This window comes from Cherax quadricarinatus, chromosome 30 (assembly GCF_038502225.1).
Source record: "Cherax quadricarinatus isolate ZL_2023a chromosome 30, ASM3850222v1, whole genome shotgun sequence".
In the NCBI taxonomy this organism is placed as follows: domain Eukaryota; kingdom Metazoa; phylum Arthropoda; class Malacostraca; order Decapoda; family Parastacidae; genus Cherax; species Cherax quadricarinatus.
Genome location: NC_091321.1, coordinates 8,727,627 through 8,748,864, shown reverse-complemented (window position 1 = coordinate 8,748,864; position 21,238 = coordinate 8,727,627). Strand labels below are relative to the sequence as shown.

General features: G+C 39.7%; 1 protein-coding gene across 3 annotated transcripts in view; it reads left to right on the top strand.

Moving 5' to 3' along the window:
- Window positions 1-21,238, top strand: part of LOC128692622 (uncharacterized) — a 422,893-nt gene that overhangs the window by 217,684 nt on the left and 183,971 nt on the right. For all 3 annotated transcript variants that reach the window (XM_070089869.1, XM_070089868.1, XM_070089870.1), the window contains 2 exons: window positions 214-275; window positions 1,705-1,793. In XM_070089869.1, coding sequence (XP_069945970.1) covers window positions 214-275; window positions 1,705-1,793 — 151 coding nt within the window. The remainder of the gene's footprint in view (window positions 1-213; window positions 276-1,704; window positions 1,794-21,238) is intronic.

The window sequence follows — 21,238 nt, the reverse complement described above, 5'->3', positions numbered from 1 at the left end:
AGATGTAGGGCCTAAGAGGTGGAATTTGTATCCTTACAAATACAATTAGGTGGATTTGCAAACCCAAATGCACACAGAAATCTGTTTCTATGTACAATATTCCTTTATTTATAGTGTAATTTTTAATCTTTGACTTAACCTTGGCATGTAATACTGATATAAATTTTATTATAGTCCTCTGGTCTCAATATATATGTTTTTTTTTTCTTTCAGGTCAAGTGGGCAATGTTATTACAAATCGTAATGCCAACCGGCTAGAGTTTGAAAGACTTCTGGTGAGTTTTCTCATATTTTGCAAATTTGCTTTTAGCAACACGTATTTAATATCTTTGTTTTAAGATATATAAAATACAGTACTATAATATTAATTGTTATTGACAGATTAAGTAATTATTTGGTTGGGATTGTATAAATTTTAAATATTTGTAAACACCCAGAAGAACACATCTCTGGCAGAGAGAGAAAAAAAAACGAAGTTTATTTCTTTGCAAGGTTACATTGAGATTATGAAATATATCACATTAATATTGAAATATCACATAGAAGAGGTGGTCAAGACTCCATTTGTGGACCAGCTGTAAGTTTCCACCCCTTGCAAAATAAACACTTAAACAATCCTCCTTCCACCAATATTCTCCTTCTCATTTTCATATCTGTCAGCTTCATCTTTACCTTGGCATACAAGCTAAAAACTGCCTGTGTGTACCTGTAAGTTCACTTCTACAATGTAGCTAATTATTAGCCTAGTCCAGGAGGATGAGGTTGAAGCTCCTAAATTGGAACATGGTTACACTAAGCTCTTTCTGAATTGCTGAAATGGCCCTTGGCTACACTATGCTTTCTTTTCCACTAGCAAAGTTCCCAAAACTAGGACTTGGATCCTTAAGCTCTCTTTCTCAACTCCTGTAGTGCCCAGAGCTAGAACTTGGCTACACTAAGCTCTTTTCTAACTTATAAGGTGTACAATGATAGGACCTGGATACACTAAACATAACTAAACTCTCTCACAGCTGCGAATTCTGTTAGTCATAAGTTTAAGTGCCTACTTCTACCTCATTTTCTTATCTACACCATCATTCAATCCACCTCAGCTCTTATTATTATTATTATAATCATAACTAAGTGACCTCACCTCTTAATTGTTATACTAAGATGATGGCTTAGGAATTATTTTGGGTTAAAACATGGTTTAGTGACTCACTACTGTTGTTGGGAGGCTTAGGCTTCCCCACTCCATATTTCACTTTGCTTTTATTATAATCATATGCAACAAGCAAGGATATAAAATACCTTATACAGCATTTGATTTATTGGCATGTATGTCAGTTATTTTTGCTTGCAGTAATATTAAACAGAGTATATCTTGAGTATATCTTGCCCCCGAGTTGCAAGCCTGACCTAGCCAAACTTAACTTCAACCACATACAATATGGTAAGTTTTAGTTTGTGTGTAGCTATTTTAACTGAAGCAGTTTATATCAATTTTTTTTTTTTACTAAGCTTAAAGTACAAGATGAACAGTTACCTCGGTAGTCTTCAGAATTAACTGCACTTACTAACAAGATCCTGTTTCATAAGTTTAACCTATTTTAAATTACTACAATTATTGAAATTTCCTCAATCTTATAATTCAATTTTTGTATGGGTAATTTCTCTATCACTTTTCATGTTTAAAATTTTTTTCACATGTTTTGCACTGGTCAGGATGGAGCCAAGCTGTACATGAGACACCATAAAGTCCCACGAGCTATGCAGAGACGGGTCCAGCGCTGGTACGACTATTCTTGGTCGAGGTCAGCTCCATACTGGTATTACTAATGGGAGCTCCCTACCTATATTAGTGCGAGCTCCCTACTATAATTCTGGGAGCTCGCCTCGCTTGCATTCCTAGTATTGGGAATGATCTTCACCAATAATGCTAGTCTATTAATATCTTTACTTGTATTACAAGTTAGTCTTGTAATTTAATTGTATTCATAGTCCTTTAATTTCTCTAATTGTATAACTCTCTCTCCAGCTCTCTACATTTGTTATTCTCGTGAGCTTTCTGACTGCATGACTGTTTTTGAAGGATTCCTGCCTGTATCTGAACTTCTTGATTTATTATCTCACTACCTGCATTACTAGTCTTCTCACTTCTTGCATCACTGGTCTTGTTATCTCGCCTACATGACTAGTTTATTATCTTACTACCTGCATTACTAGTCTTGTTATCTCACTACCTGCATCACTGGTCTTGTTATCTCACCTACATGACTAGCTTATTAACTTACTACCTGCATCACTAGTCTTGTTTTCTCACTACCTGCATCACTAATCTTATGATTTTACTATTGCCTGATCTTGCCAGCTTGTGGGTTGCATGGTTGTTTAGCCAGTCTTATGAGCATTATGTGCTGTACCACTCCTGGGAGCTCCCTTCTGTCTTTACTGATATGGTTATTTTTATAGTAATTGTAGTATTATACATGTACTTATATAATATTCATGGGGAAATGTTATACAGTGCCTTGGAAATGGGACATAATCAGGTTTGATCCAAGGAAGGGGAGGGTAGCCCATATTCCTTGGATCAAGAATTTTACCAACCTGAAGATACAGTAGAGCCCCGCTTATACGGCAGGTTAGGTTCCAGGCTACCGCCGTAAAGCGGAAATTGCCGTAAAGTGGAACACCCTTTTTTTCCCCTTATACTAAATTCATACAAATACTAGATAACAAGTTTACACTAACATATATTAAGTTAGCAATAGAACTAAGCATCAAAAAACAATAAAAAAGTACAATACACACACAGTGCACTCATTACTTACCTTAAAGTATTTATAGTCTTAATCTAGGGTGAGATGAGTAGTATTTATCGTAAGAAATCAAGTGTGCTATGTATGTAGTCAGCCAGGCTACCATACCAGGCCACCCCACCTACACATAATATTCTTTTACATTTAAGTATCCCAGAGCGATAAAATGCATATACAGTTTACTTAAAATATTTGTAGTCTTAATCTAGAGTGAGATGAGTAGTATTTATTGTAAGAAATCAAGTGTGGTATGTATGGTAGTCAGCCAGGCTACCATACCAGGCCATTCAACCCACACATATATTCTATGATATTTAAGCATCCCAGAGCGATAAAATGCATATACAATTCACTCATTACTTACCTTAAAATATTTGTAGTCTTAATGTAGGGTCAGGAGTGAGTAAACGATATAAAATGAATAAATGACAGAGAGTCAGTACATGAGGGAGGACAGGCGCAGAGTTACGTAAACAAACCAGGCGAATGTAAGTTTTGTAAACAAAGTGTACACGTCTGGTTTGTGTACAAGTTACATTGTGTACAAGTTGTCTTTATGTTGATACGGTAGAATAAATAAAGAACACTTCCATTCTCATGTAACACCATTTTTAGAAGAAATGACGCTCTGAGTGAAGGCAATGGAAATAAGTCACTCCGTCTGACTTTTTTGGGTTATCCTAGGTTCTCTACACATATGCTGTTATGTATGATAATCTATGTAACTGTATTTGTGTATACCTGAATAAACTTACATACATACGAAAGGAATAATTTTCTACAGTTACCCCCAGTAACACATTTTCTCTTATGTTAGACTAGAGAAAATGTTATTCTTGCCATCACTTGTACAAGTTATCTGGCTACCACATCTCATATTTGTTTATTTATTCTATTGTGGGATGTATTTATCATCTTTATATGTTATGCATCGTGTTTATTATATAATTTTGAAAAAATATCATAGATGGATTAACAAAAATATGTATATTAACGTAGTATACAACATTTAATGAGACTCGATGATTATTATCATCATTACTAATATGACGTCTTGAGACATAAGGCACTGTTACTGATTTTAATATGTACCTGCATGCCAGCACAGTATGTAAGTTTATTTAGGTACAGGTATACATAAGTATAATTATCAGAGTATATATAAAATATGAAATAACTTTTAAAAACACTTGAAATTTTGTTGTTTCCAGACATAATGGAGATACGTAGTGCTTGGATCTCACAGAGAATGTAAACAAACCGGGTGGGGCGCGGTGACCGTATTAGAAAGTCAGGTGGGGGAGCCGTATAGCGAGTTTTGGTCATAATTTGAAATGAACGTATTACCTGAACGCCGTTAAGCAGGGCCCTACTGTATATGCTTTGAAGGATTCACTGTTTTTTTTTTTTTTTTTACAAAGTGTCTAAGTGTCTACTGTATTAGTCTTTGGAGTACCTAGATTGTGTAATAAACTCTGCTTTAATTCTTTGTGAGTGTATCTTGTGAATTCAGTACTGTTGTTACTAGTCTTGTGAGTGAAGGCATTTGTGTATATCTAGGTATATATAATTACATACATGTATTTCAGGTTGTATTCTCTATGTATAGCAGGTTAACAATTTGGATAATAAATACTGTATATTTGTGTGTGTTAGTTGGTACATTTCAAAGGCACATATTGATATGTACATGGCTGTATGTGTGTGTTGGTGTATACTCACTTATTTGTGGTTGCAGGAGTCGAGTCATAGCTCTTGGCCCCACTTTTTTTTGCTGGTTACTACTAGGTTCACTCTTTACCTCCTCCACCACCTTTACCAAACCTTTGATTAAAGCCTGGAGTATACCTGGAGAGGGTTTCAGGAGTCAATGCCCCTGCAGCCCAGTCTGTGACCATGCCTCATGGTGGATCAGGGCCTGATCAACCAGGCTGTTACTGTTGGCTGCATGCAACCCGAAGTACAAACCAGAGCCTGGCTGCATGGATCCTGGCTCCACTACATCTCACTCCAGAGTGTTCCACTTCCTTACAACTCTATGACTGAAGAAATACTTTCTAACATCCCTGTGACTCATCTGAGTTTTCATCTTCCAGCTGTGACCCCTAATTGCTGTATACCTGGAGAGAGTTCCGGGGGTCAACGCCCCTGCAGCCCGGTCTGTGACCAGGCCTCGTGGTGGATCAGGGCCTGATCAACCAGGCTGTTACTGCTGGCCACATGTAATCCAATGTATGAACCACAGACCGGCTGGTTGGGTCGGGTACTAATTTTAGGTGCCTGTCCAGTGCCTGCTTGAAGACAGCCAAGGGTCTATTGGTAATCCCCCTGATGTATGCTGGGAGGCAGTTGAACAGTCTTGGGCCCCTGACACTTATTGTGTTGTCTCTTATCAAGCTAGTGGCACCCCTGCTTTTCATTGGGGAGATGTTGCACTGTCTGCCGAGTCTTTTGCTTTTGTAGGGAGTGATTTTTGTGTGCAAGTTTGGTACTAGTCCCTCTAGGATTTTCCAGGTGTATATAATCATATATCTCTCCCTCCTGCATTCTAGGGAGTACAGGTTTTGGAACTTAAAGCATTCCCAGTAATTGAGGTGGTTTATTGCAGTTATGCTTGCCATGAAGCTGTGTCCCATTTCTGAAACATTTTGTCCCTATACACCTTGTCAATTCCTCTCATTACTTTATGTCATTATCATGTCCTCTTTATCCCTCCTGTCCTCCAGTGTTGTCAGGTCGATTTCCTTGAAGCTCTCATCATAGGGCATGCCCCTTAGCTCTGGGACTAGTCTTGCTGCAAACCTTTGCACGTTCTCTAATTTCTTGACATGTTCGACCAGGTGTGGGTTCCATACTGGTGCTGCATACTCCAATATGGGCCTGACATACACAGTGTACAGTGTCTTGAATGACTCTTTACTTAGGTGTTGAAACACTATTCTTAGGTTTGCCAGGCACCCATATGCTGCAGCAGTTATTTGGTTGATGTGCTTCTAAGGAGATATGCTCGGTATGATGCTTACCTTAAGATCCCTTTCTTTGAGTGAGGTTTGCAGCCTTTGACCTCTAGGCTGTACTCTGTGGTCTTCTTTGTCTTTCCTCAAACTTCATGACTTTGCATTTGCTGGAGTTAAACTCCAAAATACAGATTGTGGATGGGTGGGAAGTACAGTGCCTGCACTCTAAAGGAGGGGTTTGGGATATTTGCTGTTTGGAGGGATATCTGAACTGACAAGACAGTGATAGTGTGAATGATGTTTAAAGTGTTCCTTTTTTGGGTCACCCTGCCTTGGTGGGAAATGGCCAACATGTTTATACGTACAGTAGGGCCCCACTTATACGGCAGGTTAGGTCCCAGGCTGTCGCCAGAAAGCAGACATCGCCGGAAGGCAGAACGCCATTTTTTTCCATTTATAAATGCATATAAATGCCAGACAACAAGTTTACACTAAATTATATTAAGTTAGTAATAGAACCAGGCATTAAAAACACACAAAGTAAAATACATTCACAGTAAATTCATTACTTATCTTAAAGTATTTGTAATCTTAATGTAGGGAGAGAGGTGAGTAGTACTTATTTGTAGGAAGTCAGGTGCAGGTAGCCCAGGTGTAGGTAGCCCTGGCTCCCCGTCTCATACTTAATATACAATATTTAAAACATCCCAAAGAGGTAAAATACACATACAGTACACTCATTATTTACCTTAAAATATGTGTAGTCTTAATATAGGAAGAGAGGTGAGTAGTATTTATTTGTAGGAAGTCAGTGTAGGTAGCCGGTAGGTGTAGCCCGCCTGGGCTACACCTACCGGTTACCTACACTGTGGCCCAGAGCCATATTAACATTGACATGCCTTGTTCACTGAATTTAATCATTTCTAACAACTACGTTTAGATGCCATCATAAACGAAGGTAGAAGTAATGAATAATTTATGCCGAAAATTGTAAACAAAAGCGGAGTGAGGGAGTGGCTAGGCCAAACGCAGATTCATACACGTTTTCTCTGATGGCTGAGCAGAGAAAACATAATGTCCCTCCACCCGGCTACCACACAGCTCCACAAGTATTATTATCAGAGCACACATAAAATATGCAATAAATGCCAGACAACAAGTTTACACTAACTTATATTAAGTTAGCAATAGAAATAGGCATTAAAAACACAATAAAAGGTAAGATACACACAGAGTACACTTATTACTTACCTTAAAATATTAATATTAATGTGTGAGAGGTAATTGGCAGGGTGTTTATTGAATAAAATCAGAATGGCACACCATCATCCCCTAACTTGGCACTTAAAGCAAGAGGCTTAAGACTTCTCTTTTTATCACAGCTAACCTTAGACGCCATCGTCAATGAGAGCCAACTAGTTAACGAAAGAGTAAACAAGAGAGAGAACGAGATACAGAGTTGAGACAATGTAAGAACACAAACTGAACAGGTAGTGGACGATCACTTGGTCAGGCGAAATAAATGCGTATTAATGTGTGTCTAGTCTTAGCTCATTCACGTCCATTTATAAGAGTTTGTAAAACATTTACCTCAATATTTTTTTATTATAATAATAATTACCTCACAATACAAATACTCTTACATTGTGTACAAGTTAGTTCAGAATAAACAAACAGCAACACACCATTTTTTGAGTGAATGAAGATAATAATAATAATAATAATAATAATATTATTATTAATAATAATAATATAATAATAATTAAATGGAGAGTTAGAGGTATTGGGAAGATGGAGGGAATATTTTGAGGAATTGTTAAATGTTGATGATAGGGAAGCTGTGATTTCGTGTATAGGGCAAGGAGGAATAACATCTTGTAGGAGTGAGGAAGAGCCAGTTGTGAGTGTGGGGGAAGTTCGTGAGGCAGTAGGTAAAATGAAAGGGGGTAAGGCAGCCGGGATTGATGGGATAAAGATAGAAATGTTAAAAGCTAGTGGGGATATAGTTTTGGAGTGGTTGGTGCAATTATTTAATAAATGTATGGAAGAGGGTAAGGTACCCAGGGATTGGCAGAGAGCATGCATAGTTCCTTTGTATAAAGGCAAAGGGGACAAAAAAGAGTGCAAAAATTATAGGGGGATAAGTCTGTTGAGTATACCTGGTAAAGTGTATGGTAGAGTTATTATTGAAAGAATTAAGAGTAAGATGGAGAATAGGATAGCAGATGAACAAGGAGGCTTTAGGAAAGGTAGGGGGTGTGTGGACCAGGTGTTTACAGTGAAAGATATAAGTGAACAGTATTTAGATAAGGCTAAAGAGGTCTTTGTGGCATTTATGGATTTGGAAAAGGTGCACTCTGAAGGAGGGGTGTTAACACCCCTCTTTCAGAGTGCAGGCACTGTACTTCCCATCTCCAGGACTCAAGTCCGGCCTGCCGGTTTCCCTGAACCCCTTCATAAATGTTACTTTGCTCACACTCCAACAGCACGTCAAGTATTAAAAACCATTTGTCTCCATTCACTCCTATCAAACACGCTCACGCATGCCTGCTGGAAGTCCAAGCCCCTCGCACACAAAACCTCCTTTACCCCCTCCCTCCATCCTTTCCTAGGCCGCCCCCTACCCCGCCTTCCTTCCACTACAGACTGATACACTCTTGAAGTTATTCTGTTTCGCTCCATTCTCTCCACATGTCCGAACCACCTCAACAACCCTTCCTCAGCCCTCTGGACAACAGTTTTGGTAATCCCGCACCTCCTCCTAACTTCCAAACTACGAATTCTCTGCATTATATTCACACCACACATTGCTCTCAGACATGACATCTCCACTGCCTCCAGCCTTCTCCTCGCTGCAACATTCATCACCCATGCTTCACACCCATATAAGAGCGTTGGTAAAACTATACTCTCATACATTCCTCTCTTTGCCTCCAAGGACAAAGTTCTTTGTCTCCACAGACTCCTAAGTGCACCACTCACCCTTTTCCCCTCATCAATTCTATGATTCACCTCATCTTTCATAGACCCATCCGCTGACACGTCCACTCCCAGATATCTGAATACATTCACCTCCTCCATACTCTCTCCCTCCAATCTGATATCCAATCTTTCATCACCTAATCTTTTTGTTATCCTCATAACCTTACTCTTTCCTGTATTCACTTTCAATTTTCTTCTTTTGCACACCCTACCAAATTCATCCACCAATCTCTGCAACTTCTCTTCAGAATCTCCCAAGAGCACAGTGTCATCAGCAAAGAGCAACTGTGACAACTCCCACTTTATGTGTGATTCTTTATCTTTTAACTCCACGCCTCTTGCCAAGACCCTCGCATTTACTTCTCTTACAACCCCATCTATAAATATATTAAACAACCACTGTGACATCACACATCCTTGTCTAAGGCCTACTTTTACTGGGAAATAATTTCCCTCTTTCCTACATACTCTAACTTGAGCCTCACTATCCTCGTAAAAACTCTTCACTGCTTTCAGTAACCTACCTCCTACACCATACACCTGCAACATCTGCCACATTGCCCCCCTATCCACCCTGTCATACGCCTTTTCCAAATCCATAAATGCCACAAAGACCTCTTTAGCCTTATCTAAATACTGTTCACTTATATATTTCACTGCAAACACCTGGTCCACACACCCCCTACCTTTCCTAAAGCCTCCTTGTTCATCTGCTATCCTATTCTCCGTCTTACTCTTAATTCTTTCAATAATAACTCTACCATACACTTTACCAGGTATACTCAACAGACTTATCCCCCTATAATTTTTGCACTCTCTTTTATCCCCTTTGCCTTTATACAAAGGAACTATGCATGCTCTCTGCCAATCCCTAGGTACCTTACCCTCTTCCATACATTTATTAAATAATTGCACCAACCACTCCAAAACTATATCCCCACCTGCTTTTAACATTTCTATCTTTATCCCATCAATCCTGGCTGCCTTACCCCCTTTCATTTTACCTACTGCCTCACGAACTTCCCCCACACTCACAACTGGCTCTTCCTCACTCCTACAAGATGTTCCTCCTTGCCCTATACACGAAATCACAGCTTCCCTATCTTCATCAACATTTAACAATTCCTCAAAATATTCCCTCCATCTTCCCAATACCTCTAACTCTCCATTTAATAACTCTCCTCTCCTATTTTTAACTGACAAATCCATTTGTTCTCTAGGCTTTCTTAACTTGTTAATCTCACTCCAAAACTTTTTCTTATTTTCAACAAAATTTGTTGATAACATCTCACCCACTCTCTCATTTGCTCTCTTTTTACACTGCTTCACCACTCTCTTAACCTCTCTCTTTTTCTCCATATACTCTTCCCTCCTTGCATCACTTCTACTTTGTAAAAACTTCTCATAAGCTAACTTTTTCTCCCTTACTACTCTCTTCACATCATCATTCCACCAATCGCTCCTCTTCCCTCCCGCACCCACTTTCCTGTAACCACAAACTTCTGCTGAACACTCTAACACTACATTTTTAAACCTACCCCATACCTCCTCGACCCCATTGCCTATGCTCTCATTAGCCCATCTATCCTCCAATAGCTGTTTATATCTTACCCTAACTGCCTCCTCTTTTAGTTTATAAACCTTCACCTCTCTCTTCCCTGATGCTTCTATTCTCCTTGTATCCCATCTACCTTTTACTCTCAGTGTAGCTACAACTAGAAAGTGATCTGATATATCTGTGGCCCCTCTATAAACATGTACATCCTGAAGTCTACTCAACAGTCTTTTATCTACCAATACATAATCCAACAAACTACTGTCATTTTGCCCTACATCATATCTTGTATACTTATTTATCCTCTTTTTCTTAAAATATGTATTACCTATAACTAAACCCCTTTCTATACAAAGTTCAATCAAAGGGCTCCCATTATCATTTACACCTGGCACCCCAAACTTACCTACCACACCCTCTCTAAAAGTTTCTCCTACTTTAGCATTCAGATCCCCTACCACAATTACTCTCTCACTTGGTTCAAAAGCTCCTATACATTCACTTAACATCTCCCAAAATCTCTCTCTCTCCTCTGCATTCCTCTCTTCTCCAGGTGCATACACGCTTATTATGACCCACTTCTCGCATCCAGCCTTTACTTTAATCCACATAATTCTTGAATTTACACATTCATATTCTCTTTTCTCCTTCCATAACTGATCATTCAACATTACTGCTACCCCTTCCTTTGCTCTAACTCTCTCAGATACTCCAGATTTAATCCCTTTTATTTCCCCCCACCGAAACTCCCCTACCCCCTTCAGCTTTGTTTCGCTTAGGGCCAGGACATCCAACTTCTTTTCATTCATAACATCAGCAATCATCTGTTTCTTGTCATCCGCACTACATCCACGCACATTTAAGCATCCCAGTTTTATAAAGTTTTTCTTCTCTTTTTTAGTAAATGTCTACAGGAGAAGGGGTTACTAGCCCATTGCTCCCGGCATTTTAGTCGCCTCATACGACACGCATGGATTACGGAGGAAAGATTCTTTTCCACTTCCCCATGGACAATAGAAGAAATAAAGAGGAACAAGAGCTATTTAGAAAAAGGAGAAAAAACCTAGATGTATGTATATATATATATGCATGTACGTGTCTGTGAAGTGTGACCAAAGTGTAAGTAGGAGTAGCAAGATATCCCTGTTATCTAGCGTGTTTATGAGACAGAAAAAGAAACCAGCAATCCTACCATCATGCAAAACAGTTACAGGTTTCTGTTTCACAGTCATCTGGCAGGACGGTAGTGCTTCCCTGGGTGGTTGCTGTTTACCAACCTACTACCTATATATATATATATATATATATATATATATATATATATATATATATATATATATATATATATATATATATATATATATATATATACGTCTTACAAGCCAATGTGTTTGACATATATGTACTCAAAAATTTTAGCAGCTTCAAATCAAGCAGGAGAAAGCTGGTAGGCCCACCCGTGAGAGAATGGGTCTGTGTGGTCAGTGTGTGCAGTATAAAAATATCCTGCAGCAAGCAGTGCATAATGAGAAAAAAAAAACCTCCGACCGTGTTTTTAGATTAAAACGCTGACTTTGAGGTGTATTTTCGTATAGCTTTTATGGTTATATTCTCGTTTTCGTAGTCACATTTGATAGAATAGAAAACGTATTATGGAAATGGAGATGATTTTGATTGGTTTTACTATGAAAAGGACCTTGAAATGGAGCTCAAATTAGAGGAAATGTGTGATTTTTGCTGATGTCCAACTAGCCTTTCTAATATGCAGTCATGAATGGGTTGACATTATTTATACAATTATTACAATATTGCAGTAGTCTGCATAACAATAAATCTTCTATTTTTTATTTGAATAAAAATTCAAAATAGAAAGCAAGAGTAATATCAGAGGGGCCTGGAGACGTGACTGATGAACAAAGAAAATGTTATTTTAGAGCCAGGAATGTCTGCATTGTTCATTCTGGACCCTATTTTGAAATTGGCATGGTTTTTAATTTGCGTGAAATTGGCCAAATTGCCCATTTCTGACCACTTATTGGGTAGTTGAAATCAGTAAATGGGTAGTTTCTTGTACTCAGCTGATAGAACAATGGAGTTCTAAAGAAATAGCTATGAGTTTGGTCGCTGGAACAATGGAATTAGCTGAATTGAGGGTTCAAAGTGGGTGAAATCGCCAATTCGTAAATATCGCTGAGGTTGCTAACTTCGCAAGAGCCTAATTCCATAAGTTTTCCATCAAATTTCATACTTTTGGTGTCATTACCATTGGGAAAAGATTCTCTATCATTTCATAAGAAAAAATATTATTCTTTTCTTTATCAAATACAGTGGATCCTCTACTTATGATATTAATCCGTTCCAGAGAGCTCATCATTAGATGAAATTATTGTAAGTTGAATTAATTTTCCCCATAAGAAATAATGGAAATCCAAGTAATCTGTTTCAGACTCCCAAAAGTATGATTTTTTTTTTTTACCACATGAAATACAGTGGAACCTCAAATTTCGAACATATCACTTGTCGAACTCTTTGAAAATCGAACGCTTTTTTCGAATCAACTTTGTCCCTATTATTGAACTCGCTCCTATTTTCAAACCGCCAGGTACCGGACCTATCCAGGAGCCCGCCCTGTCTGCATCCCCGTGCAGGCACCGTGAGCCAGTCTGGTTTTGTTGATGCTTGAGTGAACACTAACCTGCGCTCTCATTCATACTTTTTATGATTACATCTACCATCCGACTTACGACCAAGCTTGGTTCTGACCAACCGGTCGTAAGTCAAAATGGACGTAAGTCGAGCCTTCGAAAATTGCCGACATACTGGGTAGGACATAATGCCAAACTTTTCCTATATAAACTACCTACATAGTACTGTAATGTAATGTACAATCATTTCATTTTTTTTACCATAATTTACTTCTATTGTTATATTTTAATTATTTATTTACTGTATATAATGTATATATGGTAGTGAACTGTATTGTAAATTTTACATCGCATACAGTATCATATGTTACTGTTATCTTTATGTATTGTCGACACAGTGGAATGAGAGAATACCACTGGTAGTGTCATCCTGCCAGAATGTAGCATAACCTATACCCTAAGTAAAGAGAAACAACTCTGGAACATGTGTAATACGTAGCTGGCTGGCTGGCCGGGTGGGTGTGTGGGTAGGAGGCCGGGTGGGTGATTGGCTGACTGAATGTGGCACTCTCTCTCTCTGTATCTCTCTCTCTCTCTCTCTCTCTCTCTCTCTCTCTCTCACAGGTACACATAAGTAAAGTTATCATACATAGTATAAATTACCTAGGATAACCCAAATAATCCAGACAAAGTGCTATACAGTGGATCTGTGCTTGTTATGTAGGGGGGTAATGATTAGGGGAATATGGGGTTAAGCGGAGGGAGTTAGTAGGCAGGGGACAGGCAGGTGAAGTGGTAGGAGAGATGATTAGCGGAGGTAGGTAGGTAATGTGAGGTCACTGGTGACTACATCTTCACCTCTCATTACTCTACACTCCACACTACTCACCCTCTCACTACTTTAACTAAACATAAGTAAATGGAGAAAATAACGGGGACAGTGAATATTACTATTCTACTCAAACACAGTTTATTATTAAGTCCTTGTACAATAATATATTTGGGAACAGGAGAACATTATTGTGGTTTAGACAAATGGGATGGTATGTATAAGCAGTGAGACAGGGAAATACAATCAACTTGACGAAAATGAATATAACTTACAATATGGCTCAGAGAACAGTTCACCACAGAAACTAAGCCACAGGTCCCAAGACCTACACAGCACGAGTACTGCCCGAAGCCAGTACTCTGCCCAATGTCTCCAACAGTTTCCTCCAGAGACTTCAGCAGCCTTCTCCCGAGCCCTGCTCCCCAGCAGCAGCTCCGCTCGAATCTCCTGATCATGCTCTTCCTTGGGCTTTTATGGTGGTCCAAGCACCCTCCACAACCACGTGTACGACCTGACGCCTAGGTCTGACGCCGTCAAGAACAAAAGACCTCAGACGTGGGCGTGGCTACAGACGTTTGCCAAGGCAAGGTGTGACCATATAATTAGGTCTCCCTAGAGACCTCACAAGCCAATCTGAACTGCATCACATCCCCCTTTCTCCCCCAATTTAAAATATCTGAGAACTAGGACAATTTGTCCTAAGTTATTAGACTATTTTAATCCTAACCCTTTTATTCTATTACAATACAATAGCAAATAATATGAATTCACACAGATCAGTAGGTTTAATAAATTCTAGCACAAGAAACGAATAACAATGACTCTGGTGCGAAACCTCCTTATCCGTCATGTCTCCTTAAAACTAAATATCGGCTCCAGTGCCTTCCTGTACTCTACTAGAAATAAACTAGCTCCTGTAGTCACCCTTGCTAATTAACCATTGAGCCAAACCTCGTAAGGTTTTCCTGGCTTAGAAAACAGCTCCAATGGGTATTATTCCTTCAAGTACTTGCAACTGAACCATTACACGACCACAATGTCGCATTTTCCTTGCACCCTACCGTGACCATTCATGACAATGCACCATGCCCTAAATTAATAATATTAATAATAATTATTATTATTACAATAATACATATGTAAACTCCAGGTAGTACCTGGAGAGAGTTCCAGGGGTCAACGCCCCCGCGGCCCTGTCTGTGACCAGGCCTCCTGGTGGATCAGAGCCTGATCAACCAGGCTGTTACTGCTGGCTGCACGCAAACCAACGTACGAGCCACAGCCCGGCTGGTCAGGAACCGACTTTAGGTGCTTGTCCAGTGCCAGCTTGAAGACTGCCAGGGGTCTGTTGGTAATCCCCCTTATGTATGCTGGGAGGCAGTTGAACAGTCTCGGGCCCCTGACACTTATTGTATGGTCTCTTAACGTGCTTATGTATGCTGGGAGGCACTTGAACAGTGTCGGGCCCCTGACACTTATTGTATGGTCTCTTAACGTGCTAGTGACACCCCTGCTTTTCATTGGGGGGATGTTGTATCATCTGCCAAGTCTTTTGCTTTCGTAGTGAGTGATTTTCGTGTGCAAGTTCGGTACTAGTCCCTCTAGGATTTTCCAGGTGTATATAATCATGTATCTCTCCCGCCTGCGTTCCAGGGAATACAGGTTTAGGAACCTCAAGCGCTCCCAGTAATTGAGGTGTTTTATCTCCGTTATGCGCGCCGTGAAGGTTCTCTGTACATTTTCTAGGTCAGCAATAATATTAATATTAATAATCTTTCTTTCTTCTTTCTTTCAACACACCGGCCGTATCCCACCAAGGCAGGGTGGCCCAAAAAGAAAAACGAAAGTTTCTCTTTTAAATTTAGTAATTTATACGGGAGAAGAGGTTACTAGCCCCTTGCTCCCGGCATTTTAGTCGCCTCTTACAACACGCTTGGCTTACGGAGGAAGAATTCTGTTCCACTTCCCCATGGAGATAAGAGGAAATAAACAAGAACAAGAACTAGAAAGAAAATAGAAGAATAACCAGAGGGGTGTGTATATATATGCTTGTACATGTATGTGTAGTGTGACCTAAGTGCAAGTAGAAGTAGCAAGACATACCTGAAATCTTGCATGTTTATGAGACAGACAAAAGACACCAGCAATCCTACCATCATGTAAAACAATTACAGGTTTTCATTGTACACTCACTTGGTAGGACGGTAGTACCTCCCTGGGTGGTTGCTGTTTACCAACCTACTACCTAGGAATATTAATTTTATTATTATTATTAAACTATAATATAATAATCGTGTCCACTCATTACTTACCTTAAAATATCTGTAGTCTTAATGTAGAGTGAGAGGTGAGTAAACAAGATTAAATGAATGAATGAGTGTGTAGAAGGTTGGCGAGTTATGTAAAGAAACGTTGTTGTTGTTACCAGCCCGGACACGAATGATTCCTGTTCACTCTGTCAAGCCGACCAGAAAAACATCTCATATTTGTTAATTTATATGTTTATATGTTATGTAGCATGTTTATTATATAATTTTGAAAAAGAAATCATAGATGGATTAAGCAAAATGTCTATATCAACATTTTATACACATTTAATGCGCCTCAGTGATTATTATTGTGTTATTATCATTATTAATATGGCATCTTCAAGACCAATTACACTCTTAATGAGTGGCTCTGAGACAGACAAGCAGACAGAAAGACAGACAGACAAACACTCAGGTAGACAGACACACAGGTAGACAGAAAGACACACACAGGTAGACAGAAAGACACACACAGGTAGACAAAGACACTTAGGTAGACATAAAGACAGACACACAGGTAGACAGAAAGACAGACAGATAAACAGACACACAGAGATACACAGATATATAGGCAGACAGATACAGACAGGTTTATGTGCAACAGTGAAAACAAATAGAGTTCGAGAGTAAGAGCCTTTCTTGCCACAGACTTCATCTTAGGGGCCATGGTGAAATTTACTGTCCAGTTAGTACAGTTAATACAGTGAGAAACACCATAGATGTGAAGAAGGAAATAATACAGAAGTATGAGAGTGGTGTGAGACTTGTTGAGCTTGCCAGGATGTATGGGAAAAACAAGTCGACCATCGGTTCTATCCTGGCAAAGAAAGAACAAATCAAGGAAGCTGATGTTGCGAAAGGTGTTAATATGCTAACCAAAAAAAGACCACAGACAATCTATCAGGTTGAGAAGTTGTTGCTGGTGTGGATCAAGGATAAAGAGATGGGTGTTTCAGAGACCATTATTTGCGAAAAGGCAAGGAAGTTGCATGCCGATCTGGTACAGAAAACTCCTGGATAGTGAATTTAAGGCCAGTAGAGGCTGGATTGACAGATTTAAGAAGTGTAATGGCATACACAATGTTGTAAGGCATGGTGAGACAGCCAGTTCGGACAAACGGGCGGCTGAGAAGTTTGTACAGGAGTTTAAGGTTTATGTAGACACTGAAAAATTAAAACCCCAACAAGTGTTCAGTTGTGACGAAACAGGCCAGTTTTGGAAGAAAATGCCAAAGAGGACCTACATTACTCAGGAGGAAAAGGCACTCCCAGGACACAAGCCTATGAAAGACAGGCTAACTCTTTTATTCTGTGCTAATCTTAGTGGCAATTTTAAAGTGAAGGCTTTACCTGTATATCATTCAGAAAATCCCAGAGTGTTTAAGAAAAACAGTGTCATAAAGAACAAGTTGTGTGTCTTGTGGAAAGCAAATAATAAGGCATGGGTCACAAGGCAAATTTTCAAAGAGTGGGTCCATGAAGTGTTTGGCCCCAATGTGAGAAAATACCTCATAGACAATAATTTGCCACTCAAGTGCCTCCTGTTAATGGACAGTGCTTCTGCTCATCCTCCAAACTTATTAGACCTCTTGTCTAGGGACTTCAGTTTTATAACAGTGAAGTTCTTGCCTCCTAACAACACTCCTCTCCTCCAGTCCATGGACCAGCAGGTCTTTTCTAACTTCAAAAAACTCTACACAAAAGCAGTTTGAAAAGTGCTTTGAAGTGACCACAGACACTTAAGTTGACCCTAAGAGAGTTCTGGAGGAATCACTTCAATATCTACAGCTCCATAAGCCTTATAGGTAAGGCTTGGGAGGAAGTGACTTCCAGGACTTTGAACTCTGCTTGGAGACAATTGTGGCCAGATTGTGTCCAAAAGAGGGATTTTGAAGGGTTTGAGACTGACCCTGACCCTGTCCCTGACCCAGCTGACCCTGTCTGTTGTGGACTTTATTGTAGCATTGGGGAACACCCTGGGGCTGGAGGTGAGTGGCGAGGATGTGGAAGAGTTGGTGGAGGACCACAGGGAAGAGCTAACCACTGAAGAGCTGGAAGAGCTTCATCTGGAACAGTATCAGACCACAGCTGAGGAACTTGCTTCAGAGGAGGAGGAAGAGGGAGTGGATGAGGTGCTTTCTTCAAAGATTAAGGAGATTTGTGCCAAGTGGAATGATGTCCAAATGTTTGTGGAGCAGTACCACCCTGAGCAAGCTGAAACAAGCCATCTTTGCAACAAGTTCAATGACAAAACCATGTCCCATTTTGGGAAATCTTAAAAAGGTGCCAGAAACAGAAGACTGTGGACAGTTATTTTGTGAGACAGGGGGTTCAGTGACTCAAGCTGGTTCTAGTGGCATTAAAAGACAGAGAAGGGAAGTAACCCCAGAGAGGGCTTTGATACCTGAAGTCCTCATGGAGGGGGATTCTCCTTCCAAACACTAACCCCAACTCCCTCTCTCCTTCTCCCTATCTTTCAGATGCCATTGCCAGTCTTCAATAAAGGTACGTAAAAATGTTATTTTATAAGTTTATTTACATTTATTAATACATAATTGAACACTATATTTGTTGTGTGTATGTAAAACTGCAATTAATCTCTTTTGTGGATATTTTTGGGTTTCTGGAATGGATTAATTGTATTTCCATTATTTTTTATGGGAAATATTGCTTCGCTTTTCAGACTTTTCGAATTTAGAACTAGCTCCTGGAATGGATTGAGTTCGATATTTGAGGCTCCACTGTATACATTTTCCTACACACAAAAAGAAGGATACATATACAATATACTGTACTAAATGAAGAATGACACTTACCTTTATTGAAGATGTAGTGATGAGTGATGAGACATTGTTTTTCTTTAACGCTCTTGGGTTTTCAGAGTGATACACGAGTATTTATTTATTTATTTATTTTATGTCTTTGCAAACAGTACATTGAGATTTTGTATTTACAATAGTGGGTTGCAATGCAAAGAGAGCCTCTATTATGCCTAGGCATTATGGGCCAACGTAACATTATTGGCTTACAGACTACTTAACACTAAGGATTATATCATAGTTGCACAGTAGGATAGTAATTATTTCATAGTTGAACAGTAGATTATTAATTATAAGTGAATCAAAATTTGTGTAAGACAAAAGATAAATTCATCTATTCAAAAATGCTTTTTGTGAAAACAATGATTCAATTATATTCCTGTCAACAATGGATAAAAGGTTCAAAGTGATTGTTGAAGTTATGATGTGGGAGTACATAAGCGAGTATGTGTGTACCGAGTATTAGCGTTTAGTCTAGGGTGATTAAGTGGCTTTTGAGAAGAGTCTTAAATTTATTTTCAGACCGGGTTACTTTAATATCTTCTGGTAATGAATTCCATATTTTGGGGCCCTTTATGTTACCTGGAGTTACCTGGAGAGAGTTCCGGGGGTCAACGCCCCCGCGGCCCGGTCTGTGACCAGGCCTCCTGGTGGATCAGAGCCTGATCAACCAGGCTGTTACTGCTGGCTGCATGCAGACCAACGTACGAGCCACAGCCCGGCTGGTCAGGAACCGACTTTAGGTGCTTGTCCAGTGCCAGCTTGAAGACTGCCAGGGGTCTGTTGGTAATCCCTCTTATGTATGCTGGGAGGCAGTTGAACAGTCTCGGGCCCCTGACACTTATTGTATGGTCTCTTAATGTGCTAGTGACACCCCTGCTTTTCATTGGGGGGATGTTGCATCGTCTGCCAAGTCTTTTGCTTTCGTAGTGAGTGATTTTCGTGTGCAAGTTCGGTACTAGTCCCTCTAGGATTTTCCAGGTGTATATAATCATGTATCTCTCCCGCCTGCATTCCAGGGAATACAGGTTTAGGAACCTCAAGCGCTCCCAGTAATTGAGGTGTTTTATCTCCGTTATGTTCACCGTGAAGGTTCTCTGTACATTTTCTAGGTCAGCAATTTCACCTGCCTTGAAAGGTGCTGTTAGTGTGCAGCAATATTCCAGCCTAGATAGAACAAGTGACCTGAAGAGTGTCATCATGGGCTTGGCCTCCCTAGTTTTGAAGGTTCTCATTATCCATCCTGTCATTTTTCTAGCAGATGCGATTGATACAATGTTATGGTCCTTGAAGGTGAGATCCTCCGACATGATCACTCCTAGGTCTTTGACGTTGGTGTTTCGCTCTATTTTGTGGCCAGAATTTGTTTTGTACTCTGATGAAGATTTAATTTCCTCGTGTTTACCATATCTGAGTAATTGAAATTTCTCATCGTTGAACTTCATATTGTTTTCTGCAGCCCACTGAAAGATTTGGTTGATGTCCGCCTGGAGCCTTGCAGTGTCTGCAATGGAAGACACTGTCATGCAGATTCGGGTGTCATCTGCAAAGGAAGACACGGTGCTGTGGCTGACATCCTTGTCTATGTCAGATATGAGGATGAGGAACAAGATGGGAGCGAGTACTGTGCCTTGTGGAACAGAGCTTTTCACCGTAGCTGCCTCGGACTTTACTCTGTTGACTACTACTCTCTGTGTTCTGTTAGTGAGGAAATTATAGATCCATCGACCGACTTTTCCTGTTATTCCTTTAGCACGCATTTTGTGCGCTATTACGCCATGGTCACACTTGTCGAAGGCTTTTGCAAAGTCTGTATACAGGTCTCCCTCAACATTCACGTTTTCAACTTTCACGGGCTTCACACATTCACGATTTCCTAACCGCCAAATTCCCAGCCACCAAATTCCCAGCCGCCAAATCATATTTAAGTTTCCCGCCACCTGCGAGTCCCTACTACCCTCCCTCCGACCCCAGCAACTGGCAGCCAGCCCTCCCACCACTCAGTGTGGTGAGTGTTTTGTTTATTCATTATTTGCTATTAAACTACAGTATAAATAATGTAAACCCATTCATGACTGCATATTGGAATGGCTATTCGAACAGGTATTAGACGGTGACATCATGCGTTTACTCTTTAACACTGCAAAGAATTAAACATTTTAGCTACAGCTAATAATAACAATAGTAGTAGTAGTAGTAGTAGTAATAATAATAATAATAATAATAATAATAATAATAATAATAATAATAATAATAATAATAATAATAAATATGATATAATTGAAGAAGGAAATTGTAGAAAAATACGAGGGAGTGGTTGACACATCGTCAGTGTGAC